Consider the following 20,000-nt stretch of genomic DNA (forward strand, 5'->3'; position numbering starts at 1 on the left):
CACACCAGAGTATCACACACACCACACCAGAGTATCACACACACCACACCAGAGTATCACACACACCACACCAGAGTATCACACACACCACACCAGAGTATCACACACACCACACCAGAGTATCACACACACCACACCAGAGTATCACACACACCACACCAGAGTATCACACACACACACCAGAGTATCACACACACACACCAGAGTATCACACACACCACACCAGAGTATCACACACACCACACCAGAGTATCACACACACCACACCAGAGTATCACACACACCACACCAGAGTATCACACACACCACACCAGAGTATCACACACACCACACCAGAGTATCACACACACCACACCAGAGTATCACACACACCACACCAGAGTATCACACACACCACACCAGAGTATCACACACACCACACCAGAGTATCACACACACCACACCAGAGTATCACACACACCACACCAGAGTATCACACACACCACACCAGAGTATCACACACACCACACCAGAGTATCACACACACACACCAGAGTATCACACACACACACCAGAGTATCACACACACACACCAGAGTATCACACACACACACACCAGAGTATCACACACACACACCAGAGTATCACACACACACACCAGAGTATCACACACACCACACCAGAGTATCACACACACCACACCAGAGTATCACACACACCACACCAGAGTATCACACACACCACACCAGAGTATCACACACACACACCAGACACACCAGAGTATCACACACACACACCAGAGTATCACACACACACCACACCAGAGTATCACACACACCACACCAGAGTATCACACACACCACACCAGAGTATCACACACACACACCAGAGTATCACACACACCACACCAGAGTATCACACACACCACACCAGAGTATCACACACACCACACCAGAGTATCACACACACCACACCAGAGTATCACACACACCACACCAGAGTATCACACACACCACACCAGAGTATCACACACACCACACCAGAGTATCACACACACCACACCAGAGTATCACACACACCACACCAGAGTATCACACACACCACACCAGAGTATCACACACACACACACACCAGAGTATCACACACACACACCAGAGTATCACACACACCACACCAGAGTATCACACACACCACACCAGAGTATCACACACACCACACCAGAGTATCACACACACCACACCAGAGTATCACACACACCACACCAGAGTATCACACACACCACACCAGAGTATCACACACACACACCAGACACACCAGAGTATCACACACACACACCAGAGTATCACACACACCACACCAGAGTATCACACACACCACACCAGAGTATCACACACACCACACCAGAGTATCACACACACACACCAGAGTATCACACACACCACACCAGAGTATCACACACACCACACCAGAGTATCACACACACCACACCAGAGTATCACACACACCACACCAGAGTATCACACACACCACACCAGAGTATCACACACACCACACCAGAGTATCACACACACCACACCAGAGTATCACACACACACACCAGAGTATCACACACACACACCAGAGTATCACACACACCACACCAGAGTATCTCACACACACCACACCAGAGTATCACACACACACCACACCAGAGTATCACACACACACCACACCAGAGTATCACACACACACCACACCAGAGTATCACACACACACCACACCAGAGTATCACACACACACCACACCAGAGTATCACACACACCACACCAGAGTATCACACACACACACCAGAGTATCACACACACACACCAGAGTATCACACACACACACACCAGAGTATCACACACACCACACCAGAGTATCACACACACACACCAGAGTATCACACACACACACCAGAGTATCACACACACCACACCAGAGTATCACACACACCACACCAGAGTATCACACACACCACACCAGAGTATCACACACACCACACCAGAGTATCACACACACACACCACACCAGAGTATCACACACACCACACCAGAGTATCTTACACACCACACCAGAGTATCTTACACACCACACCAGAGTATCACACACACCACACCAGAGTATCACACACACCACACCAGAGTATCACACACACACACCAGAGTATCACACACACCACACCAGAGTATCACACACACCACACCAGAGTATCACACACACCACACCAGAGTATCACACACACCACACCAGAGTATCACACACACCACACCAGAGTATCACACACACCACACCAGAGTATCACACACACACCACACCAGAGTATCACACACACCACACCAGAGTATCACACACACCACACCAGAGTATCACACACACCACACCAGAGTATCACACACACCACACCAGAGTATCACACACACCACACCAGAGTATCACACACACCACACCAGAGTATCACACACACACACACCAGAGTATCACACACACACACACACACACACCAGAGTATCACACACACCACACCAGAGTATCACACACACCACACCAGAGTATCACACACACCACACCAGAGTATCACACACACCACACCAGAGTATCACACACACCACACCAGAGTATCACACACACCACACCAGAGTATCACACACACACACCAGAGTATCACACACACACACCAGAGTATCACACACACCACACCAGAGTATCACACACACCACACCAGAGTATCACACACACCACACCAGAGTATCACACACACCACACCAGAGTATCACACACACCACACCAGAGTATCACACACACCACACCAGAGTATCACACACACACACCAGAGTATCACACACACACACCAGAGTATCACACACACACACCAGAGTATCACACACACCACACCAGAGTATCACACACACCACACCAGAGTATCACACACACCACACCAGAGTATCACACACACCACACCAGAGTATCACACACACCACACCAGAGTATCACACACACCACACCAGAGTATCACACACACCACACCAGAGTATCACACACACCACACCAGAGTATCACACACACCACACCAGAGTATCACACACACCACACCAGAGTATCACACACACCACACCAGAGTATCACACACACACACCAGAGTATCACACACACCACACCAGAGTATCACACACACCACACCAGAGTATCACACACCACACCAGAGTATCACACACCACACCAGAGTATCACACACACACACCAGAGTATCACACACACACACCAGAGTATCACACACACCACACCAGAGTATCACACACACCACACCAGAGTATCACACACTTAGATTTTAGATTCAACTTAAAATAAAAATTAAACATAATGTAATTGAATCCACATTGCACTGAATTGATCTGAATAATGACTGTAGTGCCGATTTGTCCTCAACTTAAATCAAACAAGAAATCAAAATAAAATAAACAAACTCAAAATCAAGCGGCCACTGAGGCACTCAAAGATTGCATCTTACGCAGGGCACAATAAGTCCAATGTCCAAGGCAAGCATATCGTTCCTGCAGTTTATTTCCATTTGAGCAAGCATACAAACAAATGGCGTCTGCAGCCTCTCTTTCCCTGGTAAAAAACCAACAACCTTTCCCAGTGCCTGCCTGTCCTAAGTGTGACCACCAATATATACCATAGACTGTAAAAAACATGGACAAAGCGTCTGTGACGTCACCCATAGACTTTCTGAAGAACGGGTTTGAGGCCGTTTATGGGGGGTATGGGCGGCACCATCTTGGAAAATCTTGGGAAATCCTAACCCCGCCCACCTTCTGGCCAGTCCATATATGGGTAAAGGACGCAAGTCCGGTTATTCTGCAAATGGAACAGCGCGCGTCACTCAGCTCGCTCTGCTACTCCGGTTATCTCTGTATTTATATTTTAGGCAACAATAAAACGAAATATGTTATAAAACACCATACTAACTCTTTTCGTTTTCATTTAAAGAAATCTTAAACATTATAGCCACACAAATGTGGTTCAGCGTATTGATTATATTCACTGCATATAACGTTAGCCTATTTATAACAAAACGAAATATAAAACACAACCCTGCCTCTTTTCGTTTAAATATAATATAAAAACATTAAACATTTTAATATGGTCCAGGCAATGGTCAGATGGTCAGAAGGACTAGCCGAGGAAAGGCTGCTCCCGGCGGGGTACATGAACGCCGAGCGCCCGGTCATCGCTGGATCTCACAACTGGATACAATTTTCAGAAATCTTTATAAATAAACCACAGATTTGAGCTTTAAACAACTGCATTCTCGCCTGAAAAACTCTTAAAACTACATTTCATGATACAGAAACAGTAGTATTATATTTCAACTGTATTAAAAAATGGCGCTTCTTATGATGTCATTCTCCTTGGCGCAGCCTATGCTCGTTATCAGCTGTCAATCAAGCTGTCAATCAAAGTTAACCACGCCCTTATTGTCATATATTTTATATCTAAATACGATCTAAACTAACGAGTTAGAAAAAACTTCACCCCCCCCTCACAGTTGTCAGGCACACGGAACCTATCGAAAAATACAATAAAATCCATGGGACCAACCTGTAAAAACATGAATTTATGCTGTGAAAACGGACATTTTAACATGGGGGCTATGGACATTTGCTCCCTTTTGGACCTGCCCCTAGCGGATTTTAGATGTATTGCAGTTTTGCGCACTTCCGGGTAGGCTTCATTTTTCAGATTAGAATGTTGCCGCTTGTTATATACATGCAAACAGGTGCCCAGTACTATCAAAATAAAAGTCCCCAAAAAGATACTCAAATTAACTAAAATAATAACATTAACATTCTGTATCTACATCAATAAAATAATCATGCAAATTATTTAAGGTGAAACAAAATAAAGTAATTTAATTATTAACTTAATTAAAAAACAAGGAAATAGCTCCAACAATGACTATTTTCTTTTTAGAGCTGCTTTACAGGCGAAATTGAATTTGTCTCATTTTTTATGAAGTTTGCATCATTGATTCTGCTTTGAAACCTGTATTGTATAAAGCGCTACAGAAATAAAGCTGATTGACTTATTTTAAGTTAAAGTAAATAAGTGTATTTCAAAGTTTAGGCTCAAACTGCCTTGTGTTGTTATGTAGAACCCGCGCTGCTAAATTACCCAGACCTCAGTTGGGTTAGACGCCATATTGAATATGAGAAGAAAACGAGGCTGTGAGGGAAACACTTCCAGTCTTTACTATAAAGGGTTAAGGTTAGGTTAACCCTAACTAACCCTAACCCAGGGGTGGGCAATTAATTTTTACAAGGGGCCACATGAGAAACCTGAATCGTGTCAGAGGGCCACACCAACAATAACACTTAATTCTGCTCAGCTTTCTTCCATTGTACAATTCCCTAAATTATATATTATGAATAGCCGGTACTGGTAATCAGTAGAATAAAACTAAAATAAAATTCTGTTTATATTAGGTGTGAAATTGAAAATTTGTAAAAAGTGAAATTGTGGTGTATAGGTCTAATAAAACAAAAACAATCACTGAATCAGTGCAATTTAATTTGAACTTGTTAATCTTCAAAAACAAAGAATAGCCTAACAAAAGGGTTATAGAAATGTAACAACAGTGCGCCTTATAATCCGGAGCCCTTATATAAAAAGTAACAACCGCTGACTTAAACCTTGTTTATACTGTCGCCTGGCAACAGAGCGCGAGCCTTAGCTGAGTGCGCGCGCAACTCCCCAAACAGACGAGGCATTTATACTTGACACAGCTGTTTTGTTTTAAACTGAACACCAGACCATACAACTGATTTAGACGCGCAAACTGGGTGCTGGTGTGATGTACTAATATCCGTCTGCTCGGGCAGATTCAAACTCAGTCGTGCAACTTCGAATGCGGAGGCGCGCGCACTGTTAAGCCGAATCTGCCCGAGCAGACGGATATTAGTTTTTTTATTACCTTCGCGCTCATGCGGACGCGTCGAGTTTGACTGCAGTATCTTCTATTCTATGCGCCTTATAATCCGGTGCGCCTGAAAACAGTTCTAAAATAGGCCATTCATTGAATGTGCGCCTTATAATCCGGTGCGCCTTATAGTGCGGAAAATACGGTAGATATATTTTAAATCTATGTTGGGCCGGACAGGGACACACAAAGGGCCGGATGTGGCCCGCGGGCCGTAATATGCCCAGGTCTGCCCTAACCCTTTACTATAAAGGCCTCGATCACGTCATTTTCACAACTTTCAAAACTGTTTTATGGAGTTTTTGTCTACTGGAAGTTTTTTTCAGAACACTCGGTATGTTGTTACTCAGCAGTGCAGTCCAGTGAGCAGAGTCCCTCACAGCCTCGTGACTGAGGCCGTCCACTGATCCTGAAACAGTCATCAGTCACGAACATCACTGTGATCAAACACATGCAGAATTATTAATTAGTGATGAGCGAGTTCATCGTCTGACTGTCGTTACAGTTAGAGGTCGACCGATTCATCGTTTTTTTTTAAAACATTAAATATGCAGAGAAGATGCATATTTAAAGCTAGAGACGTATAGCAAACTGATATGTTCATACAGCTGACAGAAACATAAACAAATCAGAAAAGCATTCGATTTCGGTTATTTTTTCATCATCACTTTAATACATATTTTGTTATTTTGATCAGATAATCATCAAGTGTTTAAAATAGAAGCAAAAGTGTGAGACTATACATGTAATATTTATGCCATTGCAATGCTCTGGCGTTGTAGATATTTAAAGTTGGCCATCTTTAAGCATGACTGTTTGGGTTTATATGAAATGATAACACTTACAATAAAATTCCATATGTAACATTAACTAAGGTTAATAACTGCTGTATAAGGATTGTTCATTATTTGTTAATTAACATCTACTAATTTATATTAAGTACAATATATACATTTAAATAAGGTCTTTATTTGTTAACCATAGTTAATGCACTGTCAAACTAACATGAATGATCAAGGTGCAATTGTATTGCTCAAATATTTTACAGATCAAATTGTTACTTTTTTATTCATTAAGTTGGCTTGAAAAAGAACAGTTAAACAGTTAGGCCTACATTTTGAACGTTACTGGTTTTATTCAATAAACTTCAATATTTATTCATATTTATACATTTATTTCTTTTAGCATGTTTTCATGGTTCAATACAGTTTTATTATTTTTATAATAAAGTTCAGCACTGTTTTACTTGGAGTGTTATGTTTGTTTTTATCCAGTATCAATTTAAAAAACTATCGGTTAATTAATCGGTATGGCCCAACCTAGCTATCGTTATCGGTAAAATCCACTATCGGTCGACCTCTAGTTACAGTGAAAAACTTTGTAATAACTGGTGCTGAAGGAGAGTGTGTGTGTGTGTGTGTGTGTGTGTGTGTGTAGCCATGCGCTTGATGTCGTCTATAGTGTCGGTCGCGGCCGATGTGAACGCCCAAGCGCTGATGACCCAGAGACGCTGTGAGCTGGAGAAGAACAAGCCAGTGGAACACAGAGCCATAGACCGAGTAGAAGAACTGGAGAACTCCTACAGAGAGGTTAGACACACTCACTCACACACACACACACACACATACTTGTTTTTGCTACGTCGTGGGGACTCCTGACTAGAAGGTGACACGTGGGGACACCAATTTCTAAATACAATAAAGCCATAATTTTTAGTCAGAAGTGTCTGGGGGAATTTTTGAATCCCAAAAATCAACTTTTTTTTCAGAAATTCTTAATTTTAAAAAGGTGAATATTTGTCTGGTTTTTCTATTCCGGTGGGGACCTGCCTATTGTGTCTTACCCCAAACCACCACCGAGGGGCGCTATTATGAGTTAGCTTTTGGTTATCTAATTTTAATACAAATTTAAACTTGTACCAGATAAACAATAAATATTAAGTTTACATCATCATTAAAGAGTTGTTTAAAAGGGAGAATTGTCTATATTTATATTTTTATGGATTTTTACTTTATTTTACAATTTACAAATTCCCATAAACTCTTGTATTTGAATAGAGCATTTGTATGGATGTAAACAGTGACAACAGCCTCACCTCACTTCCTGTTTAACAGGAATCTATTATTCTTCAACTGAGAATCTGAAAAGGTTTACATTTGGATAAATAAGACAGTCATGTTGTATGGCAAGCAGGAAATGTTCACGGGTATCATTGTGTTTGCTGAATAATTATTTGTGCATACTGGAATCAACTCTGAATTAAAACAAGAGCACATGCTGGCATTCAACAGGGTTGCAAGATATATTGCTATTTGCTATTTGTGTTTTTTCTTATTCGTCATCCTAAAAATATTTCACGCACAGAAACCTATGAAACCCAATGAGTGCGATGTGTATTAATGCGTTGTGGAATAATTCGCAATATTTAGTTTTTTTTTTAAAAAATGTATGCAAACGTGCCACAGTTTTGGACCACACTGAATTCTTTTGAGTAGAAGACATTTGATGTACAACCCCCCATAAACCTCCCCAAGAAAAGTTTGGAAATTTGGGTAATTACAACAAAAATAAGAATCTACAATTTCTTAATGCTCTTGAACATTTATTTAACTTGTGTTTTGAAACACATTTTGAACATCTTGTTGCCTTCAACAAACATCTTCCTTTTCTTCTACATTTTTCGCTTTAAGGCATCAATACGATTCTTAACATAAAATTTCACCCCCTCCCAACTTCTCCCCCGAAGTGCCGCTGGTGACCTTTCAATGCACTCCATGCACTGGGCTTTACCAGGAACCTTCCCAGAGTGGATGTAGTCCATCAGAGTTTTTTCCACAGCCTGGATCTCTTCTTTAGACCACTTTCTCCGTGGGTTTTGTGTAGATACTGAATAAAAGAAAAATAAATAGGCTATTAGTAATTGTGATTGGGATAAAAGTAATTGTTAACCCACACGACATGAACGTGAATAACATCAAATAAATACATGGTATTCAGTTTTTCTCTCATTGTCTCACAGTTTTATACATACTTTTTTGCTAAAATCTAGTTCGCATGGTTGAAAATCTGTAAATTCTGGCACATGTTTGCAAGCATGATACCTAGTAACAATATAAACAGTGATACTGTATTAATAAGGACTATTTTGACAAAAATATCGCTGGTAATTTAGTCACTATCTAAGATGTGTATTGGATCTGGGCTGAAAATGGACCAAGCCAAACATGACAAAATATTTAGGTTTTATTGGTCATAACCATAAATGACTGCTTGGGAAATTGAAGAAGTAAATTTGTAGGACCTTTCCCTTTTCTTTTCTTTACATGTTTAAGCCTTTAGAAATGAAACATTTACGATATAGGACCTAATTAAAGCTGCACATAATGGGAGGGGTTTACCCAAGCTTAAATTATATTGGCCCACGGTGACCAACGGCAACAGATCTAAAAAAAACACAATTATAAGGATTTTGCTTGGAAATGAAAATATAATTACATATTTATGATCAATTTATTATATGGTGTAAATATACTGAAAAATATATGAAATACAATATATTGAATAATACACAAGGAATTGCCACTTTTCATTTATGAAAAATATATATTTAAAATATATTTACACTGTAAAATGTCATTAATTGAGTGTACTTCAAAAACACGAGGAACAAGATTTCCTTACATTTCTTAAGGGGGTGTTTTAATCAAAGTTGTAAGTTACTAGTACAAAGACTTAAGGGTGTTGGGAGTCTTGGGACAATGATAGACTTTGTATTTATTTCTATTTATTAAACTGTAAATACTTTGTGCATGTCTGAAACTTCACTGAATATATGCATTTAAAAAAGAATAACTCCAATACAATTTAGATAAAGCAACATGTAGCATATTCTCAATGTTTCTTGATCTTCTGCTGGACTGAAGCACAGGCTCTGTTCTTCAGCACAAACCCTTTAAACCCCAACAGAACATTAAACACTAACAGGTCTGTGAAGATCTCAGCAGAGGAGGGTTAAACAGCTCCACAAACAGCATTACCAACTTCACTTATTACTAACCAGACTGACTTTATTTCTGTCAGACGTCTACACAAGTTCTTACTGAGAATTAACATTTAGATTTAGATTGAGATTTAGATGTTGATGATTTATTGAAAATAACATAATATTAGTCACCAGATTGTGATCAGTGTTTGATTTTAGTTGGGCTCTCGACTTTATAACATTATAACATCAGCAGAAGAACAAGAAACATTGAGAATATGCTGCATGTTGCTTTATTTAAAATGTAGAAATCTATTGAAGTGATTTCTATTAACTTCTATGTTAAGTTGATGTTTTTTTGTATTTATTCAGTAAAGTTCAGTGAATAAATACAAATAAATTCACAGTCATTGTCCCGACACTCTTTTGTATGTCATTCTATTAGAAACTTTCAAATTTGATTAAAACGCCCTTGAAATTTAAGCAAATCCATAAATGTTTTCCACGTTTTCGAAGTACACTCAACTAATGACATTTTACAGTGTAAATATATTGTGAATACATTTCTCCAATAAGTATATTTACACCATATACTTATCATAATATATTGATCATAAATATTGGAAATATATTTTCATTCCGTAAGGGTATCTAGTCGCGAGCCTGAATTCTCAGACAGTTCTGTCCAATACAACACTTGTAGATTAAGAAATGGTCCGTACACAGTCGCTGTATGGAGAAAAGTAGCCAGTAAAATAAGCACTTCCTCCACTTTGGATCTGCCATGCTGCTGTTACAAAGCTCCATCAGCACAGATCACTGAAACAAAGACGTTTTCCACTTTTCACCAAATTTGACCTCCACATTAAATTTAAAGGGTTAGTTCACCCAAAAATGAAACTTCTGTCATTAATTACTCTCCCTCATGTCGTTCCAAACCTGTTAGACCCTAGTTTATCTGCAAAACACAAATGAAGATATTTTTGATGAAATACGAGAGGATTCGGTCCTTACATAGGCAGCAACGTCACTACAACTTTCAAGGCCCAGAAAGGAAGTAAAGACATTGTTAAATAGTCCAAGTTATGAAGCGATGAGAAAACCTTTTGTGCACATATTTTAATAATGTCTTTATTAACTTTCTGGGCCTTGAAAGTTGCAATGGCATTGTTGCATATGAATGGATCAGAATCCTCTTAGATTGCGTCAAAAATAACTTCATTTGTGTTTCAAAGATGAACAAATGTCTTACGGGTTTGGAACAACATTATGGGGAGTAATTAATGACAGAATTCTTTCATTTTTGGGTGAACTAACCCTTTAAGGGAACCCTGTTGTCAATATAAATGGGTCTCTTTGTAGATTCCAATTAAAATGACTTAATTCTGACTTTCACAAAAAAATGGAAAGTGTGACATTTCATAAGACATTTGAAAAACAGCTTACCCTTTGTTGTGTGTGGTTTGTCCAAGTGCTTGCCAATTGGCTGCAGTTCTTTATCCTTGCCTGTTATAAAACATATGAGTACAACAGAGGAGACTTTAAATACAGATAATATACAGTAATGGCACAAAATGCTGACTAAATGGATACCAGTAATTGTGCCATACATCTAATTTACCAAATATATTGGGGTTTATTTTGATATGAAATGATATGAAAAAAAATAAAAGCAAGTGAAACCATGCAAATCATAAAGTACTGGTTCTTTAAAAGGAAAACAATATCAGAAGTCTTCATAATCCTCCTGTTTAATTTAAATCGTATTACCTTTGGATGGTTGTTCAACTTCATTAGTGGACTCCACTGATTTGTCTGGACAAATAATAGCTCTCTTAGTAAAAGAATATTAAACAAGCAATCCTAAATATCAGTAAGCACACTCAAACTGTTCTTCCAGTAATATTCTAACTAACTGTGCTCTAAAGACAGGATTGACAGGATAATACAGCAAAATATGAAGAGCTCGTCTCAATGTGTTGGAGCAATGGCGGGAGATCTCTGTGCGAGCCAGTTGAAGTTGGATGTCAGAGCTTTGCTGGGAAATTAGTTCAGCAGACTCTAAAACTTCTCGGTTTTAAAGGGAAGAAGAGCTATCAAGAACATTCATGAGGCTTCTGAAGAGGCCTTGCAATGGGCGGATCTGTGGCTTTATTTTGGGGAACCCTGTGGCTCACTGTCTAGGGTACAGACTGAGCACTGTGACCTGGGCTCAAATCTAACCCAGGCCCTCTACTGCATGCCAACAAATTACCAATGTGTGGGCCAACTGCTGACTAGAAGGGCCTGCTGACTGAAAACGGCAAGCTCAATGTTATGATGTTGAAAAATGCCCCAACGTTCACTTGTTTTACGAACATAAGAATGACCTAGCAACCGAAGGTATATAAACGAAAGCATTTAATACAACTAACCTTTGTTTTCATGCTCTGATATAAAAACATGGTCTTCTCCCGTTCATCATTTACAGTTTTTGTGTGCGCCTTCATGTATCGGTATTCACAAGCATTGTGATGTGCTCTAAGTTTCTGGAGGTGACCCAAGTGACAGCTTTGAACCTACAAAACAAACAAACAAAAAAGGTTTTTGGAAGCTTTTCTTTTGCCATTTATGCTACCTCCAGAACTGAACCTTCAAATAAGGATTTATTGTTGACAGTAGGGCTGTTGGAACGAATTCCGAAATTCGAATATAATTCGAATATTTAAAAAATCAATACTATTCGAATGCTGAAGTTCCTATTCGAATATTGCTTTTGTACATTAAAAAAAAAAATGCAATCTTGCCTTTCTTGTGCGCATGTGAAAATGAAATGCTTTTGTTTCGTCAGATGAACAATAACGTTTTTGAATCGTAACACAATTGTGCACGTTATCCACGCACGCAGTATCATAACAATACTGTCAAAAATCGCGGAGAGCAATGTCTGCACGAAAACGGAGATCACCACTCCTGACAATTTGAGAAGCGATGTGTTGAAGGTGTTTGGATTTCAAACCCTTAATGGAAAAACTGACAACGTTACACCCTGACAAGCTAGGCGATCTGTCCGAGGAACCGCCGCTAAAACAGGCAAGAATTATTCTTTTCTACCTCTCTCCTCATCACGGTTACGAGCTGTCCGCACGTTAAGGGATTATAGCGAGGCGGTTGTTATAGCGAATAACAACCCCGACAGGCTGAACTTATTACATGGCTATACAAAATAAATAAACAATTTGACACAAAATATTGATTTAAAAAGGAGTTTATTGATTTAAAAACGATTGTACTACTTCCGCTAAAGAACATAGACCGTTCCGCGTCCATAGCAACGCTGTTTTTCATGGCAATGCGTGTTATACTTCGCACTCGCAGCGGTCTGTTATCAAGAAATAACAGACCGCATCAAAGAGTATAGAAGTACTTCTATACTCTTTGACAGCATTCTACATTAGAATTCAACCAAGCCATGTAATAAAAGGCAATAACAGACAAACTGACACGGTTTATCTGTGAAGATATGAGACCGATCAACATCACGCATTGGCGATCCATAAGACTGTGTAATGTCGTAAATATTAATAATAGGATACATTTGAGCATTTAATATTCGAATATTATTCGAATATTGAATAAAATAAGGAATGGAATTCGAATAGCATTATAGAGGAAGATTGACAGCCCTAGTTGACAGCAAACACTCTACCATGTGAGCCACAGGGGATCCCCTATATTCCACGGAACAACTCATAAAGGGCAGCAAAATAAAAGGATAAAATAGAATTAAAATAGAATTTCTCAAATTAGAAATGTCTTAGTTATGGATACAGTGTCCTGTAACACAATTGTGACCCTGGACCACAAAACCACAAAAATCTGAATACATAATCTTTCCATTGATGTATGGTTTGCCAGGACAGGACAATATTTGGCTGAGATACAACTATTTGAAAATCTGGAATCTGAGGGTCCAGAAAAATCTGAATATTGAGAAAATCGCCTTTAAAGTTGTCCATTTCTATTGGCGATTGTGCTGCATCCACTCACAAAAATAAATGTTTTATATATTTGAGGTAGATAAGAATAGGACAGAGGCCGCACTATGCATAAACGTTTTTTATTCGTTGCACAACGTTTATGCATAGTGCGGCCTCTGTCCTATTCTTATGTATTATATTTTTAGGCCAGCACTCTAAAAAGTGTATTATCAAAAATTGAGTGAAGCCTGCTCCTATCCTCATTAACCATATATTTGAGGTAGGAAATTTACAAAATATCTTCATGGATCATAATCTTTACTTAATATCCTAATGATTTTTCGCATAAGAAAAATCGATAATTTTGACCCATACAGTGTATTGTTGGCTATTGCCACAAATATACCCGTGCAACTTAAGACTGGTTTTGTGATCCAGCGTCACAATTGTGTTTGTCCGGTATAGGTTCAGTTGGTTGCCAACTATATAGTTAGTTAGTTGATAAATTTGTTGTCTTGTCAATCAGTTAGTCAGTCAGCTCCTTTACTGAACACAATAATTACATTATAACATACTTTACACTGCTGTTGGATGAATCAAATTAAAATAGCATGCTTTTTAATGCGTCTAACGAAGTTATTTCATTTTCAGAAAAACCTGTTCCCTTATATGGGTCATTAGCTGAGACCTTAATCTAGAAATATATCAATTTATAATAATGTAGTATTAAATAATAAAAACTAAAAACTAACTTCTAAAACTGTTTTGTCCCTTACCTCAACCAACAGTTTTATTTATATAACCCTGATGGCAGATGGCAGATTCTTCTAGAATGATCATTTTTATCAAGCTTGTATATTTAAATTCAATAATTTCACTTAAATGACAATGAAGATTACCTATTAATTGTAATTTAAGTGAAATTACAGAACTTAAATATACAAGCTTGATAAAAATGATCATTCTATAAGAAAATTTCAGATGGCAGATATATATATGTTTATCTGTGGATATAGCCTACCTTTGTTTTCTCTTCTGTCACATCATCTGTCACATCATCTGTCACATCATTCACTGCAATGTAAATCACAAAGACAAAAAAAGTATTGTTATTTAAAATATTTTTCCATTTTACTTCCTCCTACTATAGCCCTTATGCACCAGAGAAACAAGCGCGCTGCATCTTTAGAATATTGTCTTTGAACTTCCGTTTTTGCGGACGCTCTGTATATCTCTCTGGCATTCGCTCTCCAGGAGTAATTAGCTTTTGAAGTGGATTTTCTTAATGTAAAGTTAACGAAGATGTCTTAACAAATGTCAGTAGAACGGGAAGATTTTAAAACGAGCCGTTCATTCATAAATAGACAAGATCGCTGTGAAAATACAGACCGGAAGACAAAAGACAACGAGCTACATAAGGTCTATAGGATTAGGCTTAAACAAGAGAATCATCAGTATCGAATAACAAACTAATACATTTAAAATAAGTATATCAAAATAAGGCTGATATCAATGACACCAATTTAGCAAAACCTGTATTTACCACAAATTTAATGTGAACTGTGACTTTTAATTTCATACAATGATAAAAAATTACAACAAAAACTTAACTATCGTATCGGCTGAAATTGACAGTACACAGGACAACATGTTGTATTTCCTCAGCACGAAGTTAATTATATCAGTGGTTCAGTAACTGGACATTACTAACATGTCAAGTTTAGGGATAATTGGCCAAATTTATTTAGCCATTAGAAATTCATTTTCACCAACGATGAATGCATGTAAAATACATTTTTTAGATATCAGCGAGGTATTTTTTTATCTTTATATTGAACATGAAGAAAAGTACACTTGGTTTCACAATAACATGATCATATGGCTAGACATATTTATCTCGTTTAATGCCACAATACCAAATCTTCTGTCCTTTGAAAGCGTCTCAAATGTTTAACAAAAAAGTAAAAATACTGAAATGTTTTTTTAAATGAACTTTTTCACTAAAATAAGCAGATATAATCACCTACTTGACTTTAATTTCTAACAGATGATCTGTTTTATTTTTTTATCAAACCGTAAAGAAAATGTACAGATCAAGTTATAACAAAAAAAAATGTAAGTTTACAAAAATCAACCTTAGATTATATTAATTACTACAATCATCCCTTAATTACTTTGTGATAATGTAGTGGCCTCTAAACTTCTATTTAAACTGACCGGTTATTAATTAAAACATTATTTACCTAAACAAAAGATAGCAGATTAAAAAATTGAATTTCATGCACATCCATGAACTTGGCATGGTGTTGCAAGAGAATGAAAGGAGGGCGCATGGGGGGCTATGATGGATATTTCTTTTTCTCCAAGATTGTGCTTTTAAAAACCTTGGTTACTCTGGCTCATTAAGCTACATATATAAGCTTTAAGAATTAGGCTATTTTAAGTAATAAATGACGCACTACAATTTGACATAGCGTACCACAAATGAGTAAAATGTGTTTTGTAACCTACTATGTGCGTTCGATATAGAGGCGATGTCAAAAGCGTCAGTATATGACGCCCTAGGATTAGAATGCCCAAGGCGTCATATACTGACGCTTTTGACATCGCCTCTATATCGAACGCACATGGCACCCTTTAGCGTCAATATGAGACGCAGATAGATATGGGCCAGAAGGCGCGTCAGTATATGACGCCCTAGGATGAGAATGCCCAAGGCGTCATATACTGACGCTTTTGACATCGCCTCTATATCGAACGCACATGGCACCCTTTAGCGTCAGTATGAGACGCAGATAGATATGGGCCAGAAGGCGCGTCAGTATATGACGCCCTAGGATGAGAATGCCCAAGGCGTCATATACTGACGCTTTTGACATCGCCTCTATATCGAACGCACATGGCACCCTTTAGCGTCAATATGAGACGCAGATATATATGGGCCAGAAGGCGCGTCAGTATATGACGCCCTAGGATGCCATGTGCGTTCGATGTAGACGCGACGTCAAAAGCAACTGACGCCCTAGAGTGAGAATGCGTTGCATTATCTCACCTGTGCATCCAGAGCTGCCATTCGTAACGTTAGTCTGCAAGCACATGTGTCATAGACAGTCAGACATCATGGTCAAACATCACATTACACTGTATTTAAAACTGCAATGATAAAATTTGGCAATGTATTAAAGTAATTGACACTGTAACATAAGCCAATACAATACTGAAAATAAATGCCATTTATTGTCTGATCTTGAAAACTGCATTACAGAAGTAGAAAAAATTGTTCTGAATTTAACTTCCCTCTTGCTTTTTTGAAACCCATTATTAGTGTTTATAGTGATAAAACGCATGAATCTCAGGCCTGGCCTCAGACTCCTCATGGCTGCACGTGTAGGCCGCAAAAGATCCAACTCCTGGCCATCTTAGATTAATGTTACCAAAAGTGAGCTAAACATCTAGGTGAAGTAACAGGGACGCAAAATATGTCTTTCAGAAGTAACAAAGACAACAACATATTAAATTAGGCGAAGTTTAAAAGCGGATTACCGCTAAAAATGCAGTCACCTATGCAATCCTAACTGTGGCCTTAAAACATGAGCTTAAGACTCTTAGGAATCTAAAGCCCTAATTAATATATTATTGTTAGACTATCATTATTTTCATTTTGGTAGATTAATCTATACTTTATGCAAAGCTGCTTTGAGATTATGATTAATGTGAAAAGCGCTATGGAAAATAAAATGACGTGACATTTACGTTACGATATATGTGCAAACAATAAGTTAAATAAACAGCACCATATTATTTTGAGAACCTTGTACAAAAAGTCAAAAACTTACTTTTACGTCGGATGTCTCGTCTCCTCTCGTCTCCATCTCGCCGTGTCCGTCTCATCCCTGCCTCTCGAGCATCTGAGTGTCGCAGGTGTGAGACGCGGGGGGTGTGTGTGTGAGACCCGGGAGAGTGGGGGAGGGGACGGTCGCGGTGGGGACTCGAACCTCAGGTTCTGTGTGATCTGGGTCCGCCATTACTGACATTCACTCGGCGCACTATATATATAGCTATGTTTATTACCCGCGAAAAAAAAAATTCTTGTGCAGTTTTTGTATTATTTTAAAAAATGATGTATGCACATATGCTCTGATAATATAGTGTATAGGATATATTATGTTATAAAAGAAATACATTTTCTGCTCAAATTCAGATATGTTTTTTTTAAGTACAAATAAAATTTCAGAATGTAGATGTTAAAATACATATTAAATGTGATATTTAAAAAAAACACATTAATGAATGGAACCAATTTGGAACTTTTAAAACAACTCACAAAAAGATTGACATTCATAAAAATAAAAAAAAATAAAAAAAATATTAGTAGACCTTGTACTCACCAGAACAGATATTATTTTTACCCTCTGAGAGGAGATCAAATAAATAAAATAGGTTTGAAAGCAGTGAGGCTTATTATGGATACGAGGCCTCCGCACACGATAACGTCCTTTAGAAACTGTGTATACTGATTCTGAAACTCTTTAACTGCATTCTCCTCCTCACTACTGTTAAAATAACAACAAACATCTTCACAGAAAGTGCTCTCCTTGCTGTTCAAGATAATGACTGACACCATGTATTGCTAGCACTTCTCCTGCTACTGCTTTCTCTCCAGACACACTGCTTGTTGTATTCCTCATTAGTCGCTCTGGATAAAAGCGTCTGCTAAATTAATAAATGTACATGTAAATGCGCTCACCTAAACAGCAGTTCGCCAGGTAGAGGAGAATGGAGAGAGACTTTATTTGCAAACTACATAAATTAACTGTCAATTCAAGTTAAAAACACTATCACGTGATTTCATTTATGGTAAGAATAACACATAGTAAAAATAATTCAACAAACGCTGAAGCAGTTTCTCCACACTGGGAACCCTTCCGGCTCAGCACTGGTGCAGATTCTCCCACAATGACATGAAACTACTTAGAGTAACACCTAACTTAAACAGAAATAAGAGTGTGTTGTAGACATTTACGTTTGCATGTGTACTGCATACATCCATACACTGGTGTGTGTTAGACTAGTGATTATGACACAGTGCTCATCATGTCCAGGATCTGAGTTCACCTGGTCAGATTAGCCATAATGATTTAGCACCTGCTCTCACCAACATCTGGACCCAGAGGTCAATGTGCAGCTAGGGTTAGGGTTAGGGTTAGGGTTAAGGTCAGGGAGAGGTACTGGTCCACCACATCCAGATGCTGACAGCATTAGGGTTAGGGTGGGGTCGGGTCAGGTTAGGGTCAGGGTACTGGTCCACCACATCCAGATGCTGACAGCACCTCTGCTTCATGCCCTGCTGGCTCTATTATCTGCTCTGCTAACAGGACTGGTGATGGTCAGTCCTCCACTGTGGCCTGTGGCTGCTCCTGCTGTGACACTGGGAACGGGAGCGCAGACGCTGGCACATGCTTACCTCAGCAGCACAGGGGCATTAGCCATGTTCTTAGCTAGCCATCATTGCCCCTCTTCTGCTTTACAGCAGCACATCTGGATGCTGGATCAGTAGATTATTTCTACATCTGTTTATCTCTCACGCTGTGCTGTTCACTTCCGTTAGCTTCATGAGAAGAGCTGTGTCTGGCCCGTTCTCTCACACTGAGCACTCTTCTGCTGAGAGTTCTGCTAAAGCAGTGTCAGTCTCTCTCTGCTAGCTCACAGCATCTAGTAAGGCACACGGGGTTGAAGACTATATAAACTGTGAGATATGAGGTATGATGAGGGTGTAATGTGCTGCTAGGGTTAGGGTTAGGGAGAGGTAAGGCACAGGGTGTTGAAGACTACTGATATACTGTGAGATATGAGGTATGATAAGGGTGTCATGTGCTGCTCTGTTAGCCTAGCGGCTAGCATTTACCAGATAATAAAGGCATGAAACATTTTTATAAATAGTGTGTTAGTAGTTCACTTTTAAGGCTTTTGAGAGAGCACAGAGAATGTGTGTATCAAATATCACACCATTTGTGCAAAGGAATTACAAAAACAGACCAAAATATGTTGAATCCCATTTGTGATATACTTAATTAAAAAAGCC

At 38.8% G+C, this 20,000-nt stretch overlaps 2 protein-coding genes across 3 annotated transcripts in view; one reads left to right on the top strand and one right to left on the bottom strand.

Annotated features, from left to right (window-relative positions):
- The window catches only part of LOC308694562 (cohesin subunit SA-2-like), a 16,579-nt gene extending 7,607 nt beyond the window's left edge, over nucleotides 1-8,972 (top strand). The window contains exons 7-8 of the mRNA XM_081372157.1: nucleotides 7,415-7,566; nucleotides 8,724-8,972. Of these exons, the coding sequence (XP_081228283.1) occupies nucleotides 7,415-7,566; nucleotides 8,724-8,735 (164 nt within the window). The 3' untranslated portion in view covers nucleotides 8,736-8,972. The remainder of the gene's footprint in view (nucleotides 1-7,414; nucleotides 7,567-8,723) is intronic.
- On the bottom strand, nucleotides 8,565-19,336 carry LOC308694563 (uncharacterized protein). 2 transcript variants are annotated; one of them, XM_081372158.1, is made up of 7 exons: nucleotides 17,755-17,837; nucleotides 16,971-17,004; nucleotides 14,940-14,992; nucleotides 12,374-12,517; nucleotides 11,730-11,774; nucleotides 11,406-11,465; nucleotides 8,565-8,863 (listed from the first exon to the last, which is right to left on the bottom strand). In XM_081372158.1, exons 1-7 carry the CDS (start codon nucleotides 17,788-17,790, stop codon nucleotides 8,798-8,800), a joined length of 438 nt encoding a protein of 145 aa, XP_081228284.1. In that variant the 5' UTR covers nucleotides 17,791-17,837; the 3' UTR covers nucleotides 8,565-8,797. The 2 variants fall into 2 exon arrangements, with proteins under 2 accessions (XP_081228284.1, XP_081228285.1); XM_081372159.1 differs by lacking the exon at nucleotides 12,374-12,517 and having other exon boundaries at nucleotides 8,725-8,863; nucleotides 17,755-19,336.
- Nucleotides 19,337-20,000: the final 664 nt, after the last annotated feature.

Source organism: Scardinius erythrophthalmus, assembly GCF_964197995.2.
Source record: "Scardinius erythrophthalmus genome assembly, chromosome: 8".
Lineage (NCBI taxonomy): Eukaryota > Metazoa > Chordata > Actinopteri > Cypriniformes > Leuciscidae > Scardinius > Scardinius erythrophthalmus.